Below are 24,430 nucleotides of genomic sequence, written 5' to 3'. Positions count from 1 at the left end.
TTTAATGTCAGTGGCTGTTCTTGAGACTATCTCTAATTTATCGTGTCTATGTATGTATACATGCAATACGCGTATACATTTGTATGTTTTACACATATTGTTTGTACAAAGCTATTTTCACTATGCAAATGTTGTTTCTCCACCACATTTTGAGTTCCTTGAGGGATGCTTTGGTTTTTCTCTGTATTTCCAGCATTTAGCACAGTACCTGGCAGATAGAAGATGCTTAATAAATGTTTGTTGACTTGCCCTGCCATGATATGGGCCTTTTCTCTCCCTCTTTGACCTCTCTGGGGTCTGTACCCAGCAGAGATTTCACTGTCAAGGATATAACATATTTAGTAACTTCAATAAATGTTTGTTGATAGATAAATGAATAAATAAACTTGATATAGCTTTTAGAATTAACACTTTCAGAAAAAGAGAAAAAGAACACTCCATGCTGTTTGATATTTTTTACTTTTTACTCATTATTACATTATGACATTCAATCAGAAATGTATTATTTCAAATATACTGAGTAAAGGCACATGAATTACACTGCTTAACAATCTATAAATCACAGGAAATACATGTGAACTACCACTACCTTGACTTTAGAGATCACCTTTTCTCTTACTTTCATAAATTGAAAAAAAAATGGTTGCAATCAAAATTCCATCAAATTTAAATTAATCACCAAATAATTCTCTCTAAGTACTATGTAATTATTAACTTCCTGAAATAAAGCCATCATAAAATTAATTTTAAAAGGTTAAATTTTAAAATGAAAAGATAAAAGTGAAATCCTTTCCAATGAAGGTAATACAACTGTTAAATTTTTGAGAAAAATCTGAACAATGAACTAATTATTTTTAAGGTATCACAATCTATTTTCTATTCTTTATGATACTAATATAATACATGCAGCATCTTGTTTGCTTCTTTTAGAAAATCCCATCAAACATCCCAAGAAAAGGCTTCATTTCATTTTCTTCATCATCAGAATGATGTTCACTGAGAAAAGAACAGAGCTGGAGATAAGCCTCTCATCACCCAAGGGATTGAAATAACTGGGCCCTAATAAACATGTTACTGATAATCTCAGCAAGAGCTATAAGATTAATCCCTCAAGTGAGCTTTAAGTGCACCTCCTGATTTTATTTACTTGCTGTGCACACATGAATCACAACTTCCCTGTCACTTACCATCTCTCCAAACTGCCAGGAACCCTGGGAGGTTTAGTGACTCATCTATGGGGACACATGCTCAATCAGAGGCCCTACTTAAGTCCAGAGATTTCCTGAGGGCCAAGACTGCTTTGATTTTGGTCTTTTTCTCTGTATCCTCCAGGACACAGTACCGTGCTGGGCAAAGAGTGGGTACTTAGACACTAATGGAACTGAACTGAATTCCAAGGCTGGCCCTCTATCTACTATGCTATGTTGTCTCCCTACAAAGAGTTAGGGGAAATAATATTAGTTCCTAAAAGTAGTCAATGATGAAATCAAGGATTATATGTTTGGTGACCATGCTTTAATTAACGACATGTATTTAGTAACAGCTTGTCTTTAATAATACAAATATTCAGTAAGAATATAAACAGGTCTTAGCATGTCATTAGCTTTGGGCCCCTGAAAGAAGCAGAAATTACTAAAGAAAGTTACCCTATCATACGGAAAAATAAAATTAATGATATGTTCAATGAAGTGTTTACTGGGTGGAAGTAGCTTAATTCTTTAGAATACTATCTTGTTTTGAAAGATGTATAATAACCGACCAATGATTAACAGGAATCCTCTGAAATACTAAATGATCTTAAGTGAATTCTCCCCTTCAAATTCACATAAAAATGGACAATTCTGTCAGTCAGACTTTTTAAGTAGATTTTTACAAGCAAATATCCAGGCACTCTCAACTGTATAGTCATTCACTGCTGTGCAGTTATATCCTTGAAGAGCATTTACTGAACCTTACTCATTAAAGGGCACAAAACTTGAACTTTTTATGCAAATCACTGGTTTTGACTTTAGTCTAGAACAGAGGTTCTTAACTTTTTGTGTCATATATCTCTTTAGCAGTCTGGTGAAGACTCTGGACTCCTTCGAATAAAGTTTTTAAATGTGTAAGACAAAATCCACAGGATTACAAAAGAAATCAATTATATTGAAATAAAGATATAATTTTTTTTCATCCAACTTCACAGACTTACTGAAATTTATTCATGGACCTTGGGGAAGAAAGGACACACGGACCCCAGGTTAAGAACCCTGGACTAAAGATGAACCTAAAACCTAGGTTAAAAAAGTATTGGATTTGTTTATAATGATATTTTTACTGGTAAAATCTTGAAGTTCCTTACCTGAGATCAGTTTCTTTGCTACTAACAAAAAAATCCAATTTCTTATTGAAATGAGAAGTACTTGATTCTTTCTCTGATCGAATAGTAGGTAGCACCCGTTCTATTTCAGGTGAAAGAGTCTGATGTTGTCTTTCTTGAAAATGAAACTAGGAATAGAGGTTTAAAATGAAAGTTATTGACATCAACTAATCACATTTTAAGTACGGACATTCATAAAAGTGTTATATGACTACTGAAAGCAAGTGTCCACTGATATAAGATATTTGGCTAAAATATTATCAATTCTTTATAATTAAAAAGATCTAAACTTAGAATCAACATGATGGCTGAATTATTAAAAATTGACCAGAGGCTACAAAAATATCAAATCAAACTTCCTAAAGTGGAAACATAAATACAAATCTATATCTTTACTCTTCTTAAACCTAAAGATAATATAAAGACAATATTTTAAGTCATCATTTTTTAAATTTGAGAATACGTGTATGCTATCAGCATATTATCCTTTTAATCATAAAATAAAATCCTGAAAGTTCATACATGGCAACACATTCATTTCTATATCATCAGCCCACATTACCACCCAACAGAGAATTGTAATTTTTAGCCAAAGTTAAATGGGAAAATGTGGGCAGTGATAAAGTTCTTGTTGAATCAAACTGCCTTTAAGTGTCACTGAATAAAGAAAATTTCCAGGTAAGAGATTTGGTTTTGTATATAGTTTATAGATACTTATTTAAAGAAGGAAAATTAGGGGCGGCCAGGTGGCTCAGCTAATAAGAGCACCGGCTCCAGTGTCGGAATGACCTGGGATCGAATCCGGGCTCCGACACGTAGCACCACACCCAGAAATAACTGGCTGTGTAACCTTGAGCAAGTTACTTAACCCCGATTGCTTAAAAAAAAAATGAAAATTATACTTTAAGACTTATATCAGTGGAAGTGTTCACTCATAGATCTACCCAGATGGAAATGAAGTTAACAAATAAAACTTCCAAATTTAGGAATGAGGGGTCAAGTGACAATACTGGAGAATTGCTCCTAATATATGACTTTGGACTGGTGGTGTTACGGGTGCTGGTGTAAAGTCAATAGCCTAGGTTTCTTATGTGAGAGACAGCATAGGAGGTGGAGCTAGAGATAGGCTTAGAGTCAGGACAACCTATGTTCCAATCTAGCCTTTGACAGACCCTGGTTGTGAGGCCCTTCACTTCTCAGTGCACCCAGGTCTTTCTTGAAAATTACAAACTGATGAGTAACAGATGATCTGTACTGGCAGAAGGAATTCCTCACCAAGAGCTCTAAACACAAATGAAATTACAGAGGAAGTTTTAAAAGTTTCTATTTTTTTCTATCTTTCAATTGTTTTATAGGTAATCTATTAATGCTCTTTGAATATTTCACTGAAACAAGAATTCAGTCAGTAATTCTCATCACATATTCATATAATAAAATGTCTGGCTTATTGATGTCAAATTTTTTTCACATATACAAGACTAAGGATTCATTTTTGAATTAGGTTATGATTTTTAATACTACTTATGTCTAGTCAAATGATTATCTGTATTTTTTCCTTTTCACAAAATTATCACACCTCAGTGTGATAATACATATATTTGTAACAGCAATTTTTTAAGGTTGAAAAGTGACATAAAACTCCACAAATTAGTTTTCTTACTGTATTTGTATTTCCAGGCTGTTGAGGTGATATCACTTTGGAGGACATATGAAACTTTGAAATGATGGAATCTTGTGAACGAACATCTGATCTCTCAGGTGACAGGCAAAATCTAAAAATTAAAATAAATATTTTATAACCAAGGAAAGAAATACATAATTACACAGTTAATAATAAACTTTGAAGAATTTTATGAAATCCATCACATTAGCTATATAAACATAAGCATCATATGTCATTTTATGATTCTGAATTATAGTTACATAGAGACCTTGAGAGCTCATTTTCATTAGTATTCTTTCTTTCAGGTGAATCATACTCAATGCTTCCCAAGGAATTTAGTATTCTTACATTTAAAGACTGAAGAAATGGACATTTCATAGTTTTCTTCAGTCACTTACATAATTCACAACTATTGTTATTTCAAGAAGTTCTTCTATCTGTTTTTCATTCAATGAGCATTTATTAAGGGCTTACTCTGGACAATGCTTTCTTTACGGATTAACAAGACAAAACAGTCCCTGCTTTCAAGAAGCAACCTATTTAACTCCTTCCTTTTAAATTCTCATTGGCATAGGGAACTACTGGTGAGAAAACTCCTTATCCCATTACAGGTTGGCACCTTCTCTGCAACTTCTAGCCTTAGAGAGTCACCTAGAGAACTGAGAGGCTAAGTGATTTGCCCAGGATCCCACAATCAGGATGTCAGAAGTGAGACTTGAACCCAAGTCTTTCTGCTTACAAGGCCAGCCCTTTATCCACCACACCATGCTGTTTCCCACTGGGCTTCATCTATATTAAACATTTTGATAGTCTCAAAGGGTTACATAAATTGTAGTTCTTATTATAATCACTGCTGTCTTTTGCTTTGCTGAGATTGTGATAGCTACCCCTGTCTTTTTCATATCACCTGAAGCAAAATAGATTCTGTTCCAGCCTCTTATTTTGACTCTGTATGTATCTGTTTCAAGTGTATTTCTTGAAAACAACATTTTCGGATTCTAGTTTCTAATTCATGCTTCTATTTGCTTGTGTGGTTGGGTTTATCCCATTCACATTCACAGTTATGATTATTTAACTGTGTATTTCCCTTCACCCTATTTTCTTCTGCTTATCTGCTCTTTTTTACCCATCCCTGCTTCTGATCATTGCCTCTCTTCATCTACCCCACCCTTCATGATCACCCTCACCCTTTCTCTAAACCTCTTCTCCTTCTATTTGTCTGTTGGATAGAGATGAATTTTTATATATGTATATGCATATTCTTCCCTCTTTGAACCAGGTCAGATGAGAGCGAGGTTCAAGCATTGCCCACCTCTCCTCCCATTTCCCCCTCCATTATAAAAACTCTTTCTTGTATGCCTCTTTTATGTGACATAATTTCCCCATTCTTCCTCTCCCTTTCCCCTTCTCCCAGTACACCCCTCTTTCTCGTCCTTTCATTTTTTTTTGAGATCATTCTCAAGACTCACATCCTTGCCCTCTGTCAAAGTAGACTCCTAACTACCCTAATAATGATAAAGTTCTTCGGGGTTATACATTCTGTTTTCCAGCTTTTAACCTTATTAAGTTCCTCATAATTTCTTGCTTACATTTACTTCTCTATGTTGCTCTTGAATCTCGCATTTAATATCAAATTTTCTATTCAGTTCTAGTCTTTCCATCAGAAATGCCTCTATTACATTAAATGTCATTAATTCATTAAAAACATTTCCCTCCATAGGATTATACTCAGTTTTGTTGAGGTTATTATTGGTTGTAATACTAGTTCCATTATCTCTTAGAATTTTATATTCCAAGGCCTCTCCTCCTTTATTGTGGTAGCTACTAAGTCTTGTGTAATCCTGACTGTGGCTCTATAGTATTTGAATTATTTCTGGCTACTTGCAATATTTTTTCCTTGACCTATAATTTGGCTATAATTTTCCTGGGAGTTTTCATTTTGGGATCTTTTTCAGGAGATAATCAGTGGGTTCTTTCTATTTCTATTTTGCTTTCTGGTTCTAAGATATCTGAGCAGTTTTCCTTTACAATTTCTTGAAATATGATTTTTTGATCATGACTTTCAGATAGTACAATAATTCCTTTATTTTTGTCCAGTAATTCTGAATTCTCCTTGTTCTATTTTCCAGGTCAGCATTTCACCCCTATTATTTTTCTGATATTTCACATTTTATTCTTTTTTTTTTTTTCATTTTTTGACTTTGTTTTACTCTGTCTTGAGGTCTCATGGAGCCTCCACTTGGCCAGTTTTAAGTTTTTAGTAATTATTTTCTTCAGTGAGGTTTTGAACTTTTTTTTCCAAGCTGTTTATTCTCTTAATAATTTTTTTTTAAAGCAATCGGGGTTAAGTAACTTGCTCAAGGTTACATGGCCAGGTGTTTCTGGGTAGGTGCTAAGTGTCTGAGCCCGGGATTTGATCTCCAGGTCATCCCAACACTGGAGCCGGTGCTCTTACTCGCTGTGCTACCTGGCCGCCCCTCTTAATAATTTTCTTACATTGCTCTCATTTCTTTTCCTAAGTTTCCCTCTACTACTCTCATTTTATTTATAAAATAAATGTTTTTTTTTCTTTAGCTCTTTTAGGAATTATTGTTAGGGTTATATGCAATCTACACTGTTTTTCCCTTTGAGGCTTTGTTGTAGATGTTTTCATCCCATTTTCTTCTTTTGAGTTTGGATCTTGAGCTTCAGTGTCACCACAGCAGATTTTTATGGTCTGGTTCTTTTTTGTTGTTGTTGTTTGCACATTTTTCTAGCCTATTTCTTGACTTTGAACTTTATGTTAGCATTTGCCTCTGCTCATTTTGGGGGGGAAGCTTGTTCCCAGATTCTTGCTCTTTCTCCCTGATGTTTTCACAGCTAGTTCTGGGAGTCTACAAATTTTCAGTGCTTCCAAGGTAGTGTGATATGGGGAGAGGTGTCATCACTGCTCTCCTGGTCTACATTCTGGTCCTTACCCAGGAAGGGCTCCTGCTCCCTTTAGATCACAAGTGCTACTGCACTCTCTGCCCTGAAACTGTGCTTGGGGAATAGGACCCCTGCTCCATTATGACTGCAACTCAGGACTGGCTAATGGGGAATGAGGTTACTAAATTGCACCTGGCGCACACAGGGGTCCCCTATAATCTCCTTATGACCAGGGGTTCAACCTCCTTACCACTTCTGAGCAGTGAGAGCTCCCAGTAATGCTGCTACTGTTGCCACCACCAATACCACAGCTAAGGCCAACAGCTAAGTCCAAAGTGCTGGGTTCCCAGTCAGTCCCCACCCTAGTGTCACAGACCTCTATAGTTGTACCTGGACTGGAAAATGTCTCACCCCAACCTTTTGCTGATCATGTGGCTCTAGAATTCTATTTGAGTTATTTTAAAGTTATTTGGAGGGGAATGTTGGGAGTTCACCATCTTGGTTCTGACACTATCACTGCTTTGACAGAATTCAGAAAGAGAACAAGTCGTTATCTGGTGCAATTCAGATATGACAAATTATCTTTTCCACTTAATATTCTGAAGACCATTACATAGGTAAATAAAATAGTTTCTATTACTGAAAAAAAGTCTTATGGTTTAAGCTTACTGGACAAACTCCTTCCAATGCCTTCCTTTATAGAAGGCAGACAATGAACTTAGCTCATTCTACTTTGCATCTGTTGCCAGACTGGTTACAACTTTACACAACAAGATGCCCCCATACCAGGTATCCCCTAGTGTCTCCTCTCCCCTCCTTCCCACCTTTTTTTGCCTCTTTTTGTGTATTTTCTCCCTTTTTAGAATGGAGGCTCCTTGAGAGTAGGAACTATCTTTCTTTTTATTAATTTGTATTTCTAGCGCTTAGTTCAGTGTCTGGTACGTAGTAGGTGCCTAATAAATGTTTATTGTTTCAGATTTTAGAGTTGCTGAAAGCATCTGCTGGACAACAGACTAGCAGACAGGACAAGATGACATGGACCCCGTTCTGTTCCCAGATAGTTCTGATTTCTACTTCTAGGTCTCTATATTTTGAAAGCTTTTCCTTTCATGTAGGTTGTATATGTTTGTGTATGGTGACACCTATTAAAAAAGTTCTTAAAATTTTATGTGTCAATATCGTATCTGGGTAGTTGTGGACAATAGTTCTGTTTGTGATAATGTCTGTTTCCATTGCTGCTTTGGAATTTGTATGTGCAGTGGAGGTATTTTTTACCTCTCATTTTATAAAGGATAACAAACTTCTTGGGTACAATTCTAACAACCTAATCATGTCTTTATAGGTATCCTGTATATGTTAAAATTTTGAAACCTGCAGTGATATGTTGCACAGTTCTTCCCATATTTTGTTGATGGAATTCAGATAAAAATGGTCCTGGGACAAGTCACTATACTACTATTCTACTTTATACTTAATGTTTGGCTAATGACTACACAGGTGAATAGAATGACTACTTCTTGTAAAATAACAAAATATTGAGATAAAAGATCATCTGTAGATTCACCGAAAGATCCTTCAGAGTAACCCTAGTGGCAAATAGGACCACAGGGATGGCACACAAGCAGAGATGTGCTGGGAGCCAGCTCAAACCACTTCAAGAGAAAGAGTTGAATGTTATATTTCCAGTGTTTGCACTTATTCCTTATAAACTGACAAATGCTACAAATAAGGGCTTGATTCCCAATCTAGTTGAATGTCTAGAGGTGCTAGACTTAGGAATGTGATTGAGAAAATGCTAATAATACTGATTAAACTTAAAAGTATATTACATGTATATTGGTGTTTTCCCCAGAGAGCCGGTTGTTAAGCGTTTATCAGCATACTCCTGTATGCACCTCCTCATCTTCTCACACAGCTTTAATTTCTTCTACTGGAGCTTTATATTCTGAAAGCTGTTTGTTCTGTATAACTTGTAGATTGTGCTTATTTGATACAGCATCAATCAAAATGTTATTAAGTTTGTATTAATCAATGTTACGTCCAGATGATTGTGTTCCATCAGTGCTAATGGTCAAGTAAAGTTTATTTGTTGAGTTCTCAAGGATATTTTGAAGTCAGTATTTATATTGTGGAGATTTGTTGTCCAGTACTTTATGAAAGATAATGAGTTTCTAACATATTAATGTAAAGGAAGCTCAGTGGGGCAGTGGATACAATGTTGGTTTTACAGTTAGGAAAAAAGAGTTTAATCCTCCTTCAGAAACTTAATAGCTGAGTAACCCTGGGAACGTCACTTAACATCTGTCTACCTTAGTTTCCTCATCTGTAAAATGGCAATATTTATTGTACTGCCTATTCACAGGGTGGTGAGGAAAGCACTTTATTAACTGTGAAATGATAAAATAATGTGGCTATTATTACTTAGAAAATTTTATATCTCTTTAGCATTGCCTTTGATTACATTTCTCACATTTGTACTTTTATGAGTTCTGAGACTGTCCGTCTCTTAAGTAGATAAAACCACCTGCTTGCCTATGATGGATGACATAATGTTCTAAGTAACTACCTTATCAAACTGCCTCAAACACCATAATTTTTCTACTGCAAGGGAGCCAGAATAGTAGTCATGTGGTTTTGGACCCATGCTGCCCTCCATATGCAGCACTTCAAATGACAGATATCAGTGGAAATGATTTTAAGGCAATTGTTTTCAGTAATTGTAGTTGACTGGCATTGATCTACCCACAAGCACTCTCTTAGTTCTTTTTAAGACCATGAATATGCAAGACAGCTCAAGGTTTAGAGCAAACAGAAGCACCTTAATAGAAGGTATTAGCTCAATCTTTGTGTTTGTATATCCACTGTCTAATGCTTAGCATAAAGTAGGAGCTTAACAAATGCTTGTTGGTTGATAGGTTACTCCCTGGGCTATGTTAAGAATATTCAGACCTTATTCTGACACTGGTGGAAATGGTCTGGATTAGAATCCAGGCCCTGGGTGTTTGTGATAGGGTGCATATAAGCAGAAACACCGTCTGTGGTTGTCAGTGCAACTATCAGTAGGCAGGTGTTTTCAGATCCAGATCCCTTGGGAGGGTAGATATGATATAGTAGATAGAGTGTTATGCATGGTGTCAGCAAGACCTAGATTCAAATCTTGTCTCTGAATTACTACCGATCGGTCTTTGAGCCTCAGCTGTTTTACCTGTAAAATGGAGATAATAATCACTGTACAATCTACTTCACAATTTTGTTGTGAGGCTCAAATGGTATCATGTATATAATGTGCTCTGCAAACTTTAAAACAGTATAGAGATGCTGGTATTAAGTAGGATGCTATGATTCATCAATGCTTCAAGCCTTTATGCTGAATTGTACTGGGTTCCAGTGCTGGTCCTCAGCTATCAGCATGCTGTAGACTGTAATGCTGAAGCCTGGGCAAACATGACCTGATACACTGGTACACTGATCGCATGGTCCTGAGCCCCTGGTTGTCTCGGTACAGGAAAGAGAATTCCTGGAGCAGGGCAAACAGAAGAACCAGGATCCGAGGTTGAGGCTGTGAAACTGACTTGTGTCATAAAAGGGGCTTGGATGTCAATCTTCTGCTCTTCCCTCTCCTAACTACGCCTTGCACAGAAAGTAATGAGTAATAAGGACTGATCTCACATAAATGGAACACACGGCCTCTCACCATCGCGTGCTTTGGGAAGTGCCAGAAAGACATCTTCACCCCTTTCATTAGTTACTCATTACTTTACCTGAATAAGTTGTTCTTTTAAAAAGCAAATAGCTTTAGAAGGCGCTGGACATGGCAATGATTGGATACACTCAAATACCTGAGTATGTGTTCTTTTCAATCCAGTAATTCGGATCCCAACTTGTCTACAAATGTTCATCCTGTGTAGCTCTGGGCCACGTCCTGCCAAAAGTTCACCAAAAAAGTACACCTAGTAAGCCGGAGGCTTTCATCAAGTTCTCTTGACATCGGTAAGGTACTAGACCATTCTGCCTATTTACCTTGACCTCGCCAGATGACCAGTGGGCTCTTGTCTTTCTACCGTCCATGTCCTTGAAGACATAATTTATTCCCATTTTCCTTTGAAGGTCCTCATTGTCTATAATGTTGCAGCCTATTCATACCTTCCATGCAACTCCTCACAGACCAATGTATGATAATTCATTTTTAATTCTTTAGAGACAATTATATTCCATTTATTGATACCATGTGGCAACACAGGTAGAATGCTGATAATAAAGAGAGAAGTCTTTGCTATCATACAAAACTTGGGTTTATTAAAGCAGCTTTGCAATTTCCTAAAGGTCATCTAGCCCATCTCTTTCTCCTCCTGTTCAACTCTGCATTCAACTCATTTATCTGGATCGTTGGGCCCAGATGTATATACTGATGGACAAGTTTGATAGGGTGTCCCTCCAAGTGAATGTAGAAATCTGAGGAATCGCCATTCTTCATCTACTTAATCTTTCCTGTGTGTTTGGATCAGTCAAATTCCTTTGAAACTCTGCAGTGTTTCAGGGTTTGATACAATCAGTCAATGTGATTCACAAATAGAAGCATTTGGAGACTCTTACAGTCTCCAGGCACTCTCTCCCTTCTCCAGACTACATTCTGCACTGGATATCTGCCAGAAATACCTTTGGTGAGCAGACATTCCCGTTTTATGCTTTGCCCAATGTTTCTTATCAGAGGGTCAATGATGAGGGTAATTACTATTGTTACAGCTTCTAAAAATCTTGAATGATGTTGAAGCATGGAGGGTAGACACTTTGTTCGAAGAGTTTGTAAGATGAAGTTCTGATCTACAGAACCAAATGCTTTTTTTGGCAACCAACAAACAAGAAGCACAGTGGGGTATGTTCTCTACATTCCTCAGCTAATTGTAAAGACATGCTCTATTGTTGGCTATGGCTTATGAAAGCCACCTGCTTCTTACTGATAACCCTGACTTGGGCATAGACAATTCTCATGAATGTTCTGTAGACATAGCAGAGTACTACTATAGGCTGAGATTATCACTAAACACTGCGATATCAACCCCCTTTCTTTGATAGCTTTTCTTTTATTCCAATATTTCTCGCTACCTTCCCAATTGTGTCAGGCCCAGCACTTGGTCTCCTACAGCTGCTTTCCCCATCTTTCTTCTTTTCAGGGCCATTCTGACCTCCTCTAAAAGCACATAGAAGTGTGGGGATTCCACTGTCTTTGAAGGAGAAGACTCTTACATTTATTTATGGAAATCTTCCCCATTTTTCTTCTGTTTGTGTTCCTCTTTCTTTGTTTATCCTTGAATGCTTTCAGCTGAATATTTAGTGAAGCTTTCTTTAATCTAGTTTTACTTTCCATTGTTTTTCCCCACTTTATGGAATGACACTGCTTATAAGTTTCCATTTTCCTGTTTTGTAAGACATTACAAATGAGTTTATATTCTAACCCAGTAATGTTTTTGGCAACCATCTTGTTCAGTTTGACAATTCTGTCAAATGTGGCCTGAAAAAGGCACATTCTAGGCTCCTTTTGTCTCCTTGCTGTGGCAATTAGTATATACTACCAATCATTATTTCAGTTGATGTCAGTGTAATTTCTGTTTTCCATTTCTCATTTTTGATTTTCAGCATCTTGTCTATGGAGTTCAGGGTTGAGCTGTTCCATTTGTGGGCCATGTATTTTTTTCTCATGACTGTTCTTTATTTTTGTTTTTTACTAATTCTAATCTTTTCTCTGACAAAGTGATTGCCCGACTCTACATATACAACTGTCTCAAGGATAACTCCCAAATCAATAACAAGTCTTCTCTTGTCTGTAAAAATTTAATCTATTTCATTCTCTATGGTGTTATTTGGTGCTTGCCATGTCCAGCACCTTCCAATGCTTTTCTAAAAAAAAAAAAAGGTGTATATGAAACAGGAGAGCAGTTTCTGGACAATCTATGTTTTTATCCTTTCTCATTCCTTCCCTCTTCCTGGTCCACGCTTTGCCATACAGTTCTACTCATGTTCAACATTTCCTACTTTTGCACTGAAGTCATGAGGGTCTTATAAAGCTCTTCCTTCTACCTTTTCATTCCTAGCCATTAATGTTTGTACACAAGCTGCAAAAATTTTCACGGTGGTCTATTTGTAAATATTTATCACTAATTAGCAGAAGCAGTGAGGAGGGCCACTTTCTAAGCCAGGAACACATCAATATCAGTCTCAGCTCTGACATGTACTACCTGTGTAACTCTGGGCAAGTGCCTTAACTTCCTAATGCTTCTCTTTGACCTGAAATGATAAGAGAGGTTTTCCTCATCTAGGAGCTTCCTAAACCAAGAAAATAGCAGGCCTAGGCCCCATCCCAAACTAGAGATGGCATTTATGTAACAAAGACTGGTAAGAATATTTTTGCCTAAACTAAAAAGGATGGAGTAGACAGAAGATGATGGGTATGTCTCCCACGTTAGATACTTTAAGAGAGCACACAAAGAAGGAAAAGGAGAATAGCAGCTAACACCCAGAAATTCACAAAACAGATTCCAAGAAGAGAGTCAGTAGTAAAACCCATGTGTACATATAAGGACCTCAGGTTTAAGCAAGCAGAGGACCTGGAGGTTCTGGCCTCACTGAGACCTGGTGTTTATGACTATACAGTGGTTACAGATGAACATGCCTTTTTCAGAAGAAACATGGTGGGTAAGAAGGTGTTGGGGTGGTGGGGAGCACTGTATATAAAGCAGGTACACTCATGTGAGAAGATCCAGGAACCAGAGGGGGAAATACAGGAGAGAATATTTGGGTGAAGGTCAGAGAAGGGGCAAATAGAAGCAAAATTGTCATCACTGTATACTACAGGGCCTCTGGACAAAAACAGGAGACAGAGCACAAGGTTGGCAGAAAGGCACGATGTAATCATGAATGGGGGTTTAAGTTATGCAATTACCTGTTAGAACTCAAACTCCATCTCCACCCCCCTCCCATCTCAGTCTCTTCTCTCTTCTCTGTCTGTCTGTTTTTCTTCCAAGTTGGAGGAGCCCACAAAGGGAAATTCTTTTCTGTATCTGACTCTCACTCACAAGGAGGAAGTGGCTGCTGCTGCAAAAATGATGGAAAACTTGGGGGGAAGTGATTACTCCACCCTAGAATTTGTGAAGAGGAAATAAGGTTCCGGTCTGACATTATCCTAGATTTTGGGAAAGCAGATTCCCAAGTGTTCAGAGGCTTCTAACATCAGGTCACACGAGGTGAGCTTGAAGAAATTGTAAATTTTAGCCTATAAAAGACTTATCGGGGGACAGAATAACAGAATAATAGCTATCTGAAGGGCTCTCATGTAGAAAAGAAGCAGACTGGCAAAAGGTAGTACTAAGAACAATGGGAGAGATATTATTAAAAAAGCTGTAGGCTTGGTATAAAGAGAAACTTTCTGACAAATAGAACTATCATTGTTGTCTGTCCCTCATTCTGGAAGAGGCCCAATAATAGCATGAAGGTGATGTCCTGACTTGCAAGTAAACTGGGTTTAAGTGAAACAGAGCTGTGCCCCACCCTCTCCTCCAGAGTCACCCAGAACTATCAAAAAAGAGTAAACTGCCTTGGACATAATGGGGTTCCCTGTCATTCAAGGTCTCTAAGCAGTGGCTGGTTGACATTTAGGGTCTGTGTATGTTGGACCAGATGGTCTCTGAAATCCACCTAATTCTATAACTGGGTGTGACACCTTGGTATAAATTAGTTTGATCAGAAAAACTTTTTCCTTAACAACTAAATTGTGTCATACTAGAAAGAGAGAACAACTAGAAAAATCATGATTCAGCAATAAAACTTCCTGGAGCCTCACTTTGCTCATCAGAAAAACAGGACACCATGACTTAGCCCAGCTCCTAGGTCCATGGTAAGGAAAGCACTATGTTCAATTTAAAAGTTCTACAGAAACATGAGTTATTGCTACTCCAATAAAATTCTCTTCTGGTGCCTGTCTAGGGTAAGAAAGAGCCCGGGGTCTCCTCAAGGCTCTTCTTGAAGAGGGCAAGCTCAGCTTTGATTTGACTAGATGTGTCAGTTGACCATGTGGCCCTCGCCATCTCAGACAGGACCAATGTCTATCAGAGTTCCCAAATTCTATCATCCCCAAAGTATGGGCTGGCTAGTTTTTCCCTAAAAGGCAACAAAGCTGTAGGACTTGAGTAGCCTCTAGGTAGGGTGGATGGGATGATGTTAAAACTCAAGTTGTGCCTCCCTTGATGTAACTTCCTGGGATTTCCTGTTTACCTACAGCCACAAACTCCCCCAACATGGAGCTCAGATCCTTTGGACTCGACCAATGTCCCAAGACCACATGACAGACACCCTACTCCACACCGCTGACTAGATACATTTCAATATGAAGAGGAGGGGGCCATATCTTCCCAGGTTCAGTGCTGATATCCTTCCTATGCTGTGGCTAAGTAAAACTCCTTTTTGATTAGTGGTGAATGACCCAGAAGTGTTTCATTTTGTTCCAACATGGAACCTGAACCTAGCCAGGTACCCCAGGGTAGCAGCCAGAGTCAGGCCCACTCCTAACCCCCTCTGTCCTTCACCTGGACTCTCTTACATGTTGTCTCCCGCAATGAGAACAGAGCTCCTTTACATCAAAAGTTGCCTTGCTTCTCTATTCACCTTCCCAATGCTTAGAACAGTGCTTGGCACACAGTAAGTACTCATTTAAAGCATTTAATAATGCTTTTCCATTCTGAGACAGAGAACTGGAAATACATGTGTTGTATATGCTTGTAAGTTCCTTGAGGATGAAGATGTTTTATTTCTCTCTTTGTACTCCCCAGTGACTAGGACAGTGCCTCGTACATAAGAGGCACTTAAATTCTTGATAACTGACTGATGTCAACTGCTATTTATATCAGATGAAGGAGCCATGCCATGTATTGATGAGCCTCTCACAGAACTATCAAAATACTACTATCACGACTAATATGAAGCCAGGGACAATGATAATAAGGAACAGGAAAATCAGTTCCTGAACAAAGGGAACTCTCTTCTTCTCTCTGTATTTTGTTATTCACTGCTGCCATAGCGACCACTTCCTCAGGGCAATATCAAGTAATGAAGCCTTCATTTTTTCTAAGTACTCTAAAATCAGTCTGCTTTAGATTAAACAGTACACCATCACAGCATGACGTCTGTGATCTGGCATTTCTCTGACCCTATTTTAAATTTAATTTCAGAAGGAAATAAAGTTGTCAAAAGTCCTATGAAATGTTCCAAAACTTGCCTATTTGAAGTTCCCTTTTGGAATCTGTCCTGTGTCTTTCCGAGAGGTGGTCTATGTCCCACGGCACTGGGAAGCCAAGGGTTTCCTGTATAAGGAATAGTATCAATAAGAATATTCTTTAGTAAAATACCAGTAAACAGCTGAATGAGACTTTTCACTAGTCCCATAAGCAGTGTCTCCAAGATATGTAATCTGTTTAAAGGAAGAAATAGATTCTCTTTTCACATTGATCAAATTTAATTTGCAAAGAGAAAGAGAGAGGTGGTGAGAATCTACAGTAAGTGCAAGATCCACAGGTTAGCTTGTCACTCACTGTGGTAAAAGGTCTCAGTTTGCTTTTAAATATCTGTGAAGGGGATTAAAGCTAGATAGGAAAACATTGTTTTATTTATTATAATTTTATGGTGCATATGAAAGATTAAGTCATGGTCCATTCAGCATTTCCAATGTTCTACAAAGTATGGAGAGCACTGAAAGCAAGGGAGAACTCCAAGGTGTCCCCAAAGTCTCAGTGAGGCATTCGGCTTCAAGAGTTTGACTAGCTTAGAACAGCACTAGAACTGTGGGGCCACTGTGTACTCACCACGACCATGTACAGACAGAGCTTTCCAGTCACCAAACCACTTTTTTGCAGGGCTGTACCAATTAATTAGCCTCTCCAGGCCTCAGTTTCCCCATCTTTAACAAATGAGGGAATTGAACTAGACATTCCTTCTAACTTTAGTTTTAAGGTGTGAGACGCTGGGCAAGCTGCCTTTCTTCTTGGGGCATTCAATGTCTCATGTGCAAAGTTGGGAGTATTGGACAGGGGGCAGGGTCTGGAGTCACTAGGACTTGATTTCAAGTCTTGTCTTAGGCACATACTAGCTGTATGATGACAAGGAGATGGTTTCATCTGTCAGTGCCCTAGGTAGCCTGCTAAAACTATATTTAAGGTATAGACAAGTGGTTGATCAGCAATGGTAATGGAAATTTCACACCAAGAGATTCTCTTCTGGATGAAATTAGAGGTCTGGAGAAATATAAGGGGTTTGACTTTTAAGGAGGAAAGGGTGAAAGGAGAGAGAATAGAATAAATGGGGGTGGAGGGAATAGAATGGAGGGGAATACAATCAGCAAGAACAACTGTAAAAAAATTTTTAAAGCAAGTTTCTCCAATAAAGGTCTCATTTCTCAAACATATAGAGAACTGAATCAAATTTATAAAAATAGGAGCCATTCCCCAATTGATAAATGATCAAAAGATATAATCACTTTTCAGATGATCAAAGTTATCTATAGTCATATGAAACAATATTCTAACTCACTACTGATTGGAGAAATGCAACTTAAAACAATTCTGAGGTACTACATCATACCTATTAGATTGTCTAACAGGACAGAAAAAGTAAATGACAAATGTTGGAGGGGATGTGGGAAAAATGAGACATTAATGCATTGTTGGTGGAGTTGAGAACTGATTCAAATTCTGTAGAGCAATTTGGAACTGTGCCCAAAGGGCTATAAAACCAGGCATACCCTTTTACCTAGCAATACCACTACTAGATCTGTAACCCAAAAGAGAGAAAAAACAAAAAGGAAAAGGCTTATATGTACAAAAATACTTATAGTAACTCTTTTCTGGGGACAAAGAATTAGAAATTGAAGGGATATCTACCAACTGGGGAATGGCTGAACAAGTTGTGGTATGTGGTTATGATGGAATACTATTGTAGTATAAGAAATGATGAGTAGGATGCTCTCAGAAAAACCTGGAAAGACTTGCATGAGCTGATGCAAAGTGAAATGTACTGTGTACAAAGTAACAGCAACATTGTAAGATCATCAGCTGTGAATGACTTAGCTATTCTCAGCAATACAATGATCTAAGACAACTCTAAAGGACGAAAAATGCTATCTCATCCCCAGAGAAAGAACTAATGGTGTCTGAATACAGAATGAAACTTACTTTTAAATTTTATTTTTCTTGAGTTTTTTTTATCTATGCTTTCTTTCACAACATGACTATTATGGATATGTTTTGCATGACTACACATGTATAACCTATATCAAATTGCTTGCATTCTCAATGAGGGTTGGGGAGGGAAGAAGGGAGAGAATTTGGAACTCAAAATTTTAAAAACAAATTGTTCAAAATTGTTTTTATGTGTAACTGGGGAAAAATAAAATACTAAATAAATACAAAGATAAAAATAAAAAAGATAAAATGGGAAAAAGATCGAGAAATAAAAAAATATAAGAGGTTTGGACTAAATGATCTCAAAGGTTTGTTCCAAATCTAAAGGTGGTATTTATGTAACAATCTTGAAGTAGTATCTACCCTTCAGCAAAAAGTTACTACATGTCAAAAATAATACTTTCAATTCACTATTATCACAATATTAAAATTGTATGAGTTTCTTGAATCTAAATATCTATTTAGAAAATAAGTGAAAATTAGCTTTAAAAAGCTAAAACTAAAAAGCTATTCCAATAAATATTTAGCAAATTACCTGAAACAGTTTTATCTGGAGTTTCAGTGTTCTCCATGTGGGTTAAGAAGTTACTTGCACTGGTTAATTTTTCATCACTGAAATCATCCCAAACTTCATTTCCCAATTCAAAGTTCACATTCAGAGTATCTGAAAACTGAGAGCTGTTTTTATCTACATCTGTCAAATTATGCATTAGGGAACTATTAAGATTTCTGTTGGAGAGTACTATGTGAGGGCTTTCTTCACTTAAAGTTGTAGAATATTTCCATGTGGAAAAATCTGTGAATAAGAAAGAATAGGCAGTCATTCAATCTACAACAAATAAATAAGTAAAAATGCTATTAAACATCACTGTCTCAAAGATAAAAATTTTAAAAGACCTGAACACCTCACAAAAGCATCGTGCTAAACTAATATTGTTAGTAATCAATCAATTAGGCAAACAAGTAAGAATTAAGCACTTCCTAGGGTGTGACAGAAGGGAAAGTCTTATTTCCAGAGCAGAGACACATATACATTTATAGGCAGAGACAAAACACACATAAGGCAGATATCAATGTAGCAGTGGCCCCTCGGTGGATAATCCCTCTTCCCACTGACTCTTGGGGGTTGGATCTCTCTGAGGACAATTATTTCAGGTTCAAGGTACTCTGTAGGTCTGTATTCCTAAAACTGTAACTCTCAAGCATCCACTGGTATGTTCACCTCTAATAGACAGTGAACTGACAAAATTAGTTGTAAGCAAAGGCATTTACTGAAATGGCACAGAATTAATAGTAATAGCAAAACACTGATTTATAATTCTGGGGTATTTCTACTACACTATTTTTATATTTACAATAGTATCAATGGGAAGACACATAAAGTATATTAGAAAAGAGGCACATACATAGGAAAATTTGTGTAACATAATTAAAAAAAGAAATATATGCTAAATTTAACATGATAATAAAATTGCTTGGTTTGGATCCCCATCTGGACTTCTTTTAAATTCTGTGCATTTAAAAATTGTGATGATTCTCTTTTTTTCCACATCTGTCACTACCCATTATCACCCTTTCCTCCCCACACCTCCTGCCCCCTAGTATATGCCCTCTCTTAAAACAACTATGTCTAGTCATGTCAAATGTGGGTGGATCAATGTCCATTGATTGGCCATGTCTGGGAATGTACTCTGTCTCATCCTGCACCTCTCATGCATCACCTCAGTGCCAAGAGGTGGGGGACACATTTCCTCATTAGTATTTTGAGGTCCTGATTGGTAGATGCTTTAGGGATATTATTTCCTCATACATTCTATCTCTTGTCTCACTATACATTCTTATCCTAGCCATAGTTGTGAAAATTATCTCTTTCTTTTGTCTTCTAATTGTTTTAATGTGATCTCCTATATATTTAGGTCACGTATTCATTTAGAGTTTATTAGATGCATATGGTAGATAGAAGAAGTTGATTTAAATCTGATTTCTGTCAGACAGCTATTCAGTTTTCCCAAATATTTTTGTCAAAAAACTAAGGAGTCTTTGCCTCCATGGGATAGTCTTTGGGTTTACTTAATATCATGTTACTATGTTTTTTACTTCTGGGTCTTGTTTACTTAATCTGTTTTGTTATTCAACTTTTCTATTTTTTAACCAAATTGTTTTGATGATTACTGCTTTAAATTAAATGATGAAACAAAAAATATTAGGACTAAGCCTGATCAGTAGAAGAATAAATGAAATATTTATTATTAAAAACATCTGACCTCCAAGACAAGGCAAGGAGAGAGAATTTAAGAATCATTATGCTTCTTGAAAACCATGACAAAAAACCCAACTGCATAACATATTTCAAGAAATCATAAAAGAAAATTGTCTAGAAATAAGAAAGTCAGATGACAAAACGAAAATAAAAAGACTCCTCCATTTGCTTCCTGAAAGGAAGCCCAAAAGGCAAAGACTTGGGAATGGCATGGCCAAAATCCAGAGCTTTTGACATCAAAGTAAAAATACTACAAAGAAATTAAAAGAAAGTGAGAGGAAAGGAAGTGCAAATGCTAAATGCATACACACACACACATATATTTTTAAAGGAAGCTGGCGTTTGAGAAAGGGAGGCATATCAGATGACAGCTAGCAGGCATGGTTTCATCAAGTAAGAATTTTATTTTTTTAAGGACAGGAGACTTTGGCATGTTTGCAGGTAGTAAGGAAGGATTCAGTAGAGAGGGAGAGACTGAAGAATAGAAAAAAGGTAGGGATAATAATGGAGGGGGACAATTTGCCTGAGAGGATGGGAATGTATGGGATCGATGAATGGTACCTGTAGAGGTGCTGGCCTGTGTGAGGAGAAGGACCACCTATTCATCACAGACTGGAGTAAAAGAGGAGATAGCAGGTGATGATGTGAATGGGGCATGAGAGGAGAAGCAGGGGAGAAGGGGAATAGCTTCAGTTCTCTTGAAGTATGAGATGAGGTCTTCATGTAAGAGCAGGTAGAGAGGGGACTGTGGAAAGCTTGAAGAGAGAAGAGAAAATCTGGAGAAGCTACTGTGGTGACAAAGAGAGAATCAATTAATGAGGGATGAAATAATTGTTTTACTGCAGTGAGGGCTCAGTGGAGATTAGAAAACAGAAATTTGTGTGGACCAGTCAGTACAGTTTTGTTAATCAATTAATCAACCAATGAGAATTTATTAAAAATTTTCTATATGCCATATGCTATGCTAAGCATTAATAGAAAGAAAGGCAAATACATAATCCTTGCCCTCAAGGAGCTTACTTTCCAACGGGGGAAATAGCATACAGACAAATAGGTTCATTCAAGATATATACAGAGTAGATGGAAGATAATCTCAAAGGGAAGGCACTGGCAAGAACTAGAAGTGAGAAATGGAAGGAGGACAGAGAAAGACCTATTGTAGAAGACTGGATTTGAACTTAGTCTTGAGGAAAGGCAGGAGGCAGAGGGGAGGAGGAAGAGCCTTCCAAACATAAAGGACAGCCCGTGAAAAGTCCCTCTAGCTCTGTTTACCAGCACATGAGTAGGAACAAAAAAGGCAAATAGATAGAGTAATGGGGTTGACAATATGTGATTGATGACTGCCAGGGGACAAAGGCTAGGAGAGTAGAAGGAAGTAAAGAATTGTATTGGCTGACCAGTCACTGGAAAACCAGTCTCCAAAGGAATGTAGAGTTAGAGTAGGGTGATGGCCCTAGACAATGCTAAGATACTTACATGCAGAATAGATTTATGGTATTTATCTGTAGTCTCCACTAACATCCTATTGCAATGTGTCATCATGGTATGGAGATGACCTGTGTTTTTAGGGAATATGCCAGCAAATCACGAGCTTTGACTGGTTTTACCAAGTTAGAAATGGTTTGAGTACGAGTCCAGTAATAGACGATATATCAGTCATTTAAGATCTAACAGCCAAATTTGCTAATATGTTGTATTTCTTATTTGACTACTGTTCATAGCCTCTGACCACTTATCTGTTGGCAGAAAGTTCTTATTCCCATGTATTGCTATAGTTTGACTGCTTGATGAAAAATATTCCAGTCATAGTAACTCTCAAAGACCAACTAAGGGTTGCTTCCTGTATCATGTCCCCCTTGGTGATTTAGACACCCCCTGCTCTGAACCTTGGTAGTTGGGGGTCAATGTAGGCTTTCTCTCTCTTCATCAAGACCACAAGCTTTGGCAAGGAGAAGGTCCACCTCTAACTTAAGAGTCTGAAGCTAAAGGGAAAATGGAGATGCTGAAGTAGGGTTTTGGGGTTGTAAAACAGAAAGAAGAGAAAGTCTGTGGTAGCCCTGATTTTCTCAGTAAAGTAGAAGATGAGATCCTGAGTTAGGAGGGGAAGGGGAGAAGCTGGTACACGATGTCTAAAAGCAGAGAAGCTTTCAAATAGCTGTTGCGAAGGGACAGAAAGAGTTTAGTTCACTTCCCTCTCAGCTGACAATTGGAAAACTTTTTAACAAGGTTGGCAGCAGAACTTCTCGTTATAACACATGAAATCTCATTTTATATTACAAATTTTCAGAAAACCCCTCAATCACTCAATATTGCATCAGCCCTTGAAGTTGGCACAAAGGAGTTGGAAACCTTGTAAGGACATGCCAACATACCATGGGCTGGACTTCCAAATTCACTTAGTATCTGAAAGGCAGCAATGACTAAGAACTAGGAGACTTGAGTTCTTTCTGATCTGCAACTAGCTCCAAGCATCTAGCAGATGACCTTGCACAAACTGCCCTTTATTGTCTCATTTTTTCATCTGTAAAATGAGGGGATTTAACTGATGATTCCTATAACCCTGTCTGGCTCCAAGATTCTATGATTTAATGACTGTTGTTGTTCTGTCATTTCAACCATTTCCAACTCCTCGTGATCCCATTTGGGGCTTTCTTGACAAAGATTTGGGAGGGGTTTATCATTCTGTCTCCAGCTCATTTCACAGATAAGGGAATTCAGGCAAACAGGGTGAAGTGACTTGCCCACACAGCTAGTAAGTGTCTGAGGCCAGATTTGAACTCAGGAAGATGAGTTTTCCTGACTCCACATTGGCTCTCTATCTGCCATGCTGCCTAGCTACCTCATGGGGCTTTTCATCACTACATATTAGTTATGGTATTTGGTAGGTAGGGGCAAGAGAAACGTGTAGAGAAAACAAAGAGGAAAGTAGGGGAAAATAGGAGTAGACAGTTGGGAAGAGAATGGGTCTTTAAGATGAATTTTTGTGGGGAGAAGGGCATAGTAGGGAGAGAATTTACAAATTTAAGTTCCTCTTCACTCTTTAAAGCTGTACTTAAATGTCACCATAATGACTTCCTTAATTTACCAATCAGTAAAGACTTTTCCTTCTTCAGGATTTACATAAGAACTTATTTGCACTTTGCATATATATTTGTGATATATTATTTTGTATTGTAATTGGAGTGGGGAATGGCAGGTGTGTGTGTGTGTGTGTGTGTGTGTGTGTGTGTGTGTGTGTGTGTGTGTGTGTAAAGCTGCTCAGGATGCCTCTCATCAGCGGAGAATCCCTTAACCCCAGGTAATTTAAGCACATGAAAAGAAGGGCAGATGACAGAGATAATCAGATGTTACTACATTTAAGAAAGGACAAAGGATTTCCACTTTGCTGCCTAAGGTGTGAGATTCTCTTTGATGGTGTCCTTTCCTTAGAGAGGACCCTGCCATTGCCTATTGAAGATTGATCACATTACCAGAGGCCTTTGAAAAGTTAGCTTACCAGTCCTGGAGACACATATAGTAGGAAGCAACTTCCAGAAGCTGGGACCACAGAGAAAGTTCTGAGAATAGTGTCTTCTAGAAGCATATATAAGAAATGAGAGATAAGAAAGCCAACGATGAATTCAAGAGAGTACGGGCCCTGGTAGTGGAGTTAGAAGGAAGAGCAGGCACAGTGAATCCAACCGGGTGGTCTGCCTGAGGGAGAAGCTGTAGTCAGGGGGAGCAGCAGACTCTGGGGCCTGTAGAAGAAGAGGTTTGCCTTAGCCACCTATATCCCTTACTACAAATATAATCCAAATTCATGCCAACTCTTCCCAGTGATGCTGTGTGTATTTGGGGGAACCTGTATCCCAGGGTTATGGAAGGAACATTTTGTAGGTACAATGCAAACTATGCCATCTCAGTAAATGCTTCTGCTTTAAACTAACTGTCCCCTGGCTGACTGTTAAAGGTAAGTGTACTAGTGTGGGCCTGTGAGCTTTAGTGTTAGGACTATGGAGCCTCTGAGTGTGATTCACTAG

General features: G+C 37.8%; 1 protein-coding gene across 1 annotated transcript in view; it reads right to left on the bottom strand.

The window, feature by feature from the left end:
- Nucleotides 1–467: 467 nt before the first annotated feature.
- LOC138165483 (probable ATP-dependent DNA helicase HFM1) overlaps nt 468–24,430 on the bottom strand; it is a 126,503-nt gene continuing 102,540 nt past the window's right edge. The window contains exons 34-38 of the mRNA XM_069093853.1: nt 18,687–18,947; nt 16,195–16,279; nt 4,020–4,131; nt 2,342–2,487; nt 468–996 (exon numbers count right to left, since the gene is read on the bottom strand). Coding sequence (XP_068949954.1) covers nt 927–996; nt 2,342–2,487; nt 4,020–4,131; nt 16,195–16,279; nt 18,687–18,947 — 674 coding nt within the window. The 3' untranslated portion in view covers nt 468–926. The remainder of the gene's footprint in view (nt 997–2,341; nt 2,488–4,019; nt 4,132–16,194; nt 16,280–18,686; nt 18,948–24,430) is intronic.

Source organism: Petaurus breviceps, unplaced genomic scaffold (genome assembly GCF_028583685.1).
Source record: "Petaurus breviceps papuanus isolate PSGF00001 unplaced genomic scaffold, PetGlider_PUasm1.0 209, whole genome shotgun sequence".
NCBI lineage: Eukaryota > Metazoa > Chordata > Mammalia > Diprotodontia > Petauridae > Petaurus > Petaurus breviceps.
The sequence above is the reverse complement of the archived record's forward strand: the minus strand, read 5'-3'. Positions and strand labels throughout refer to the sequence as shown.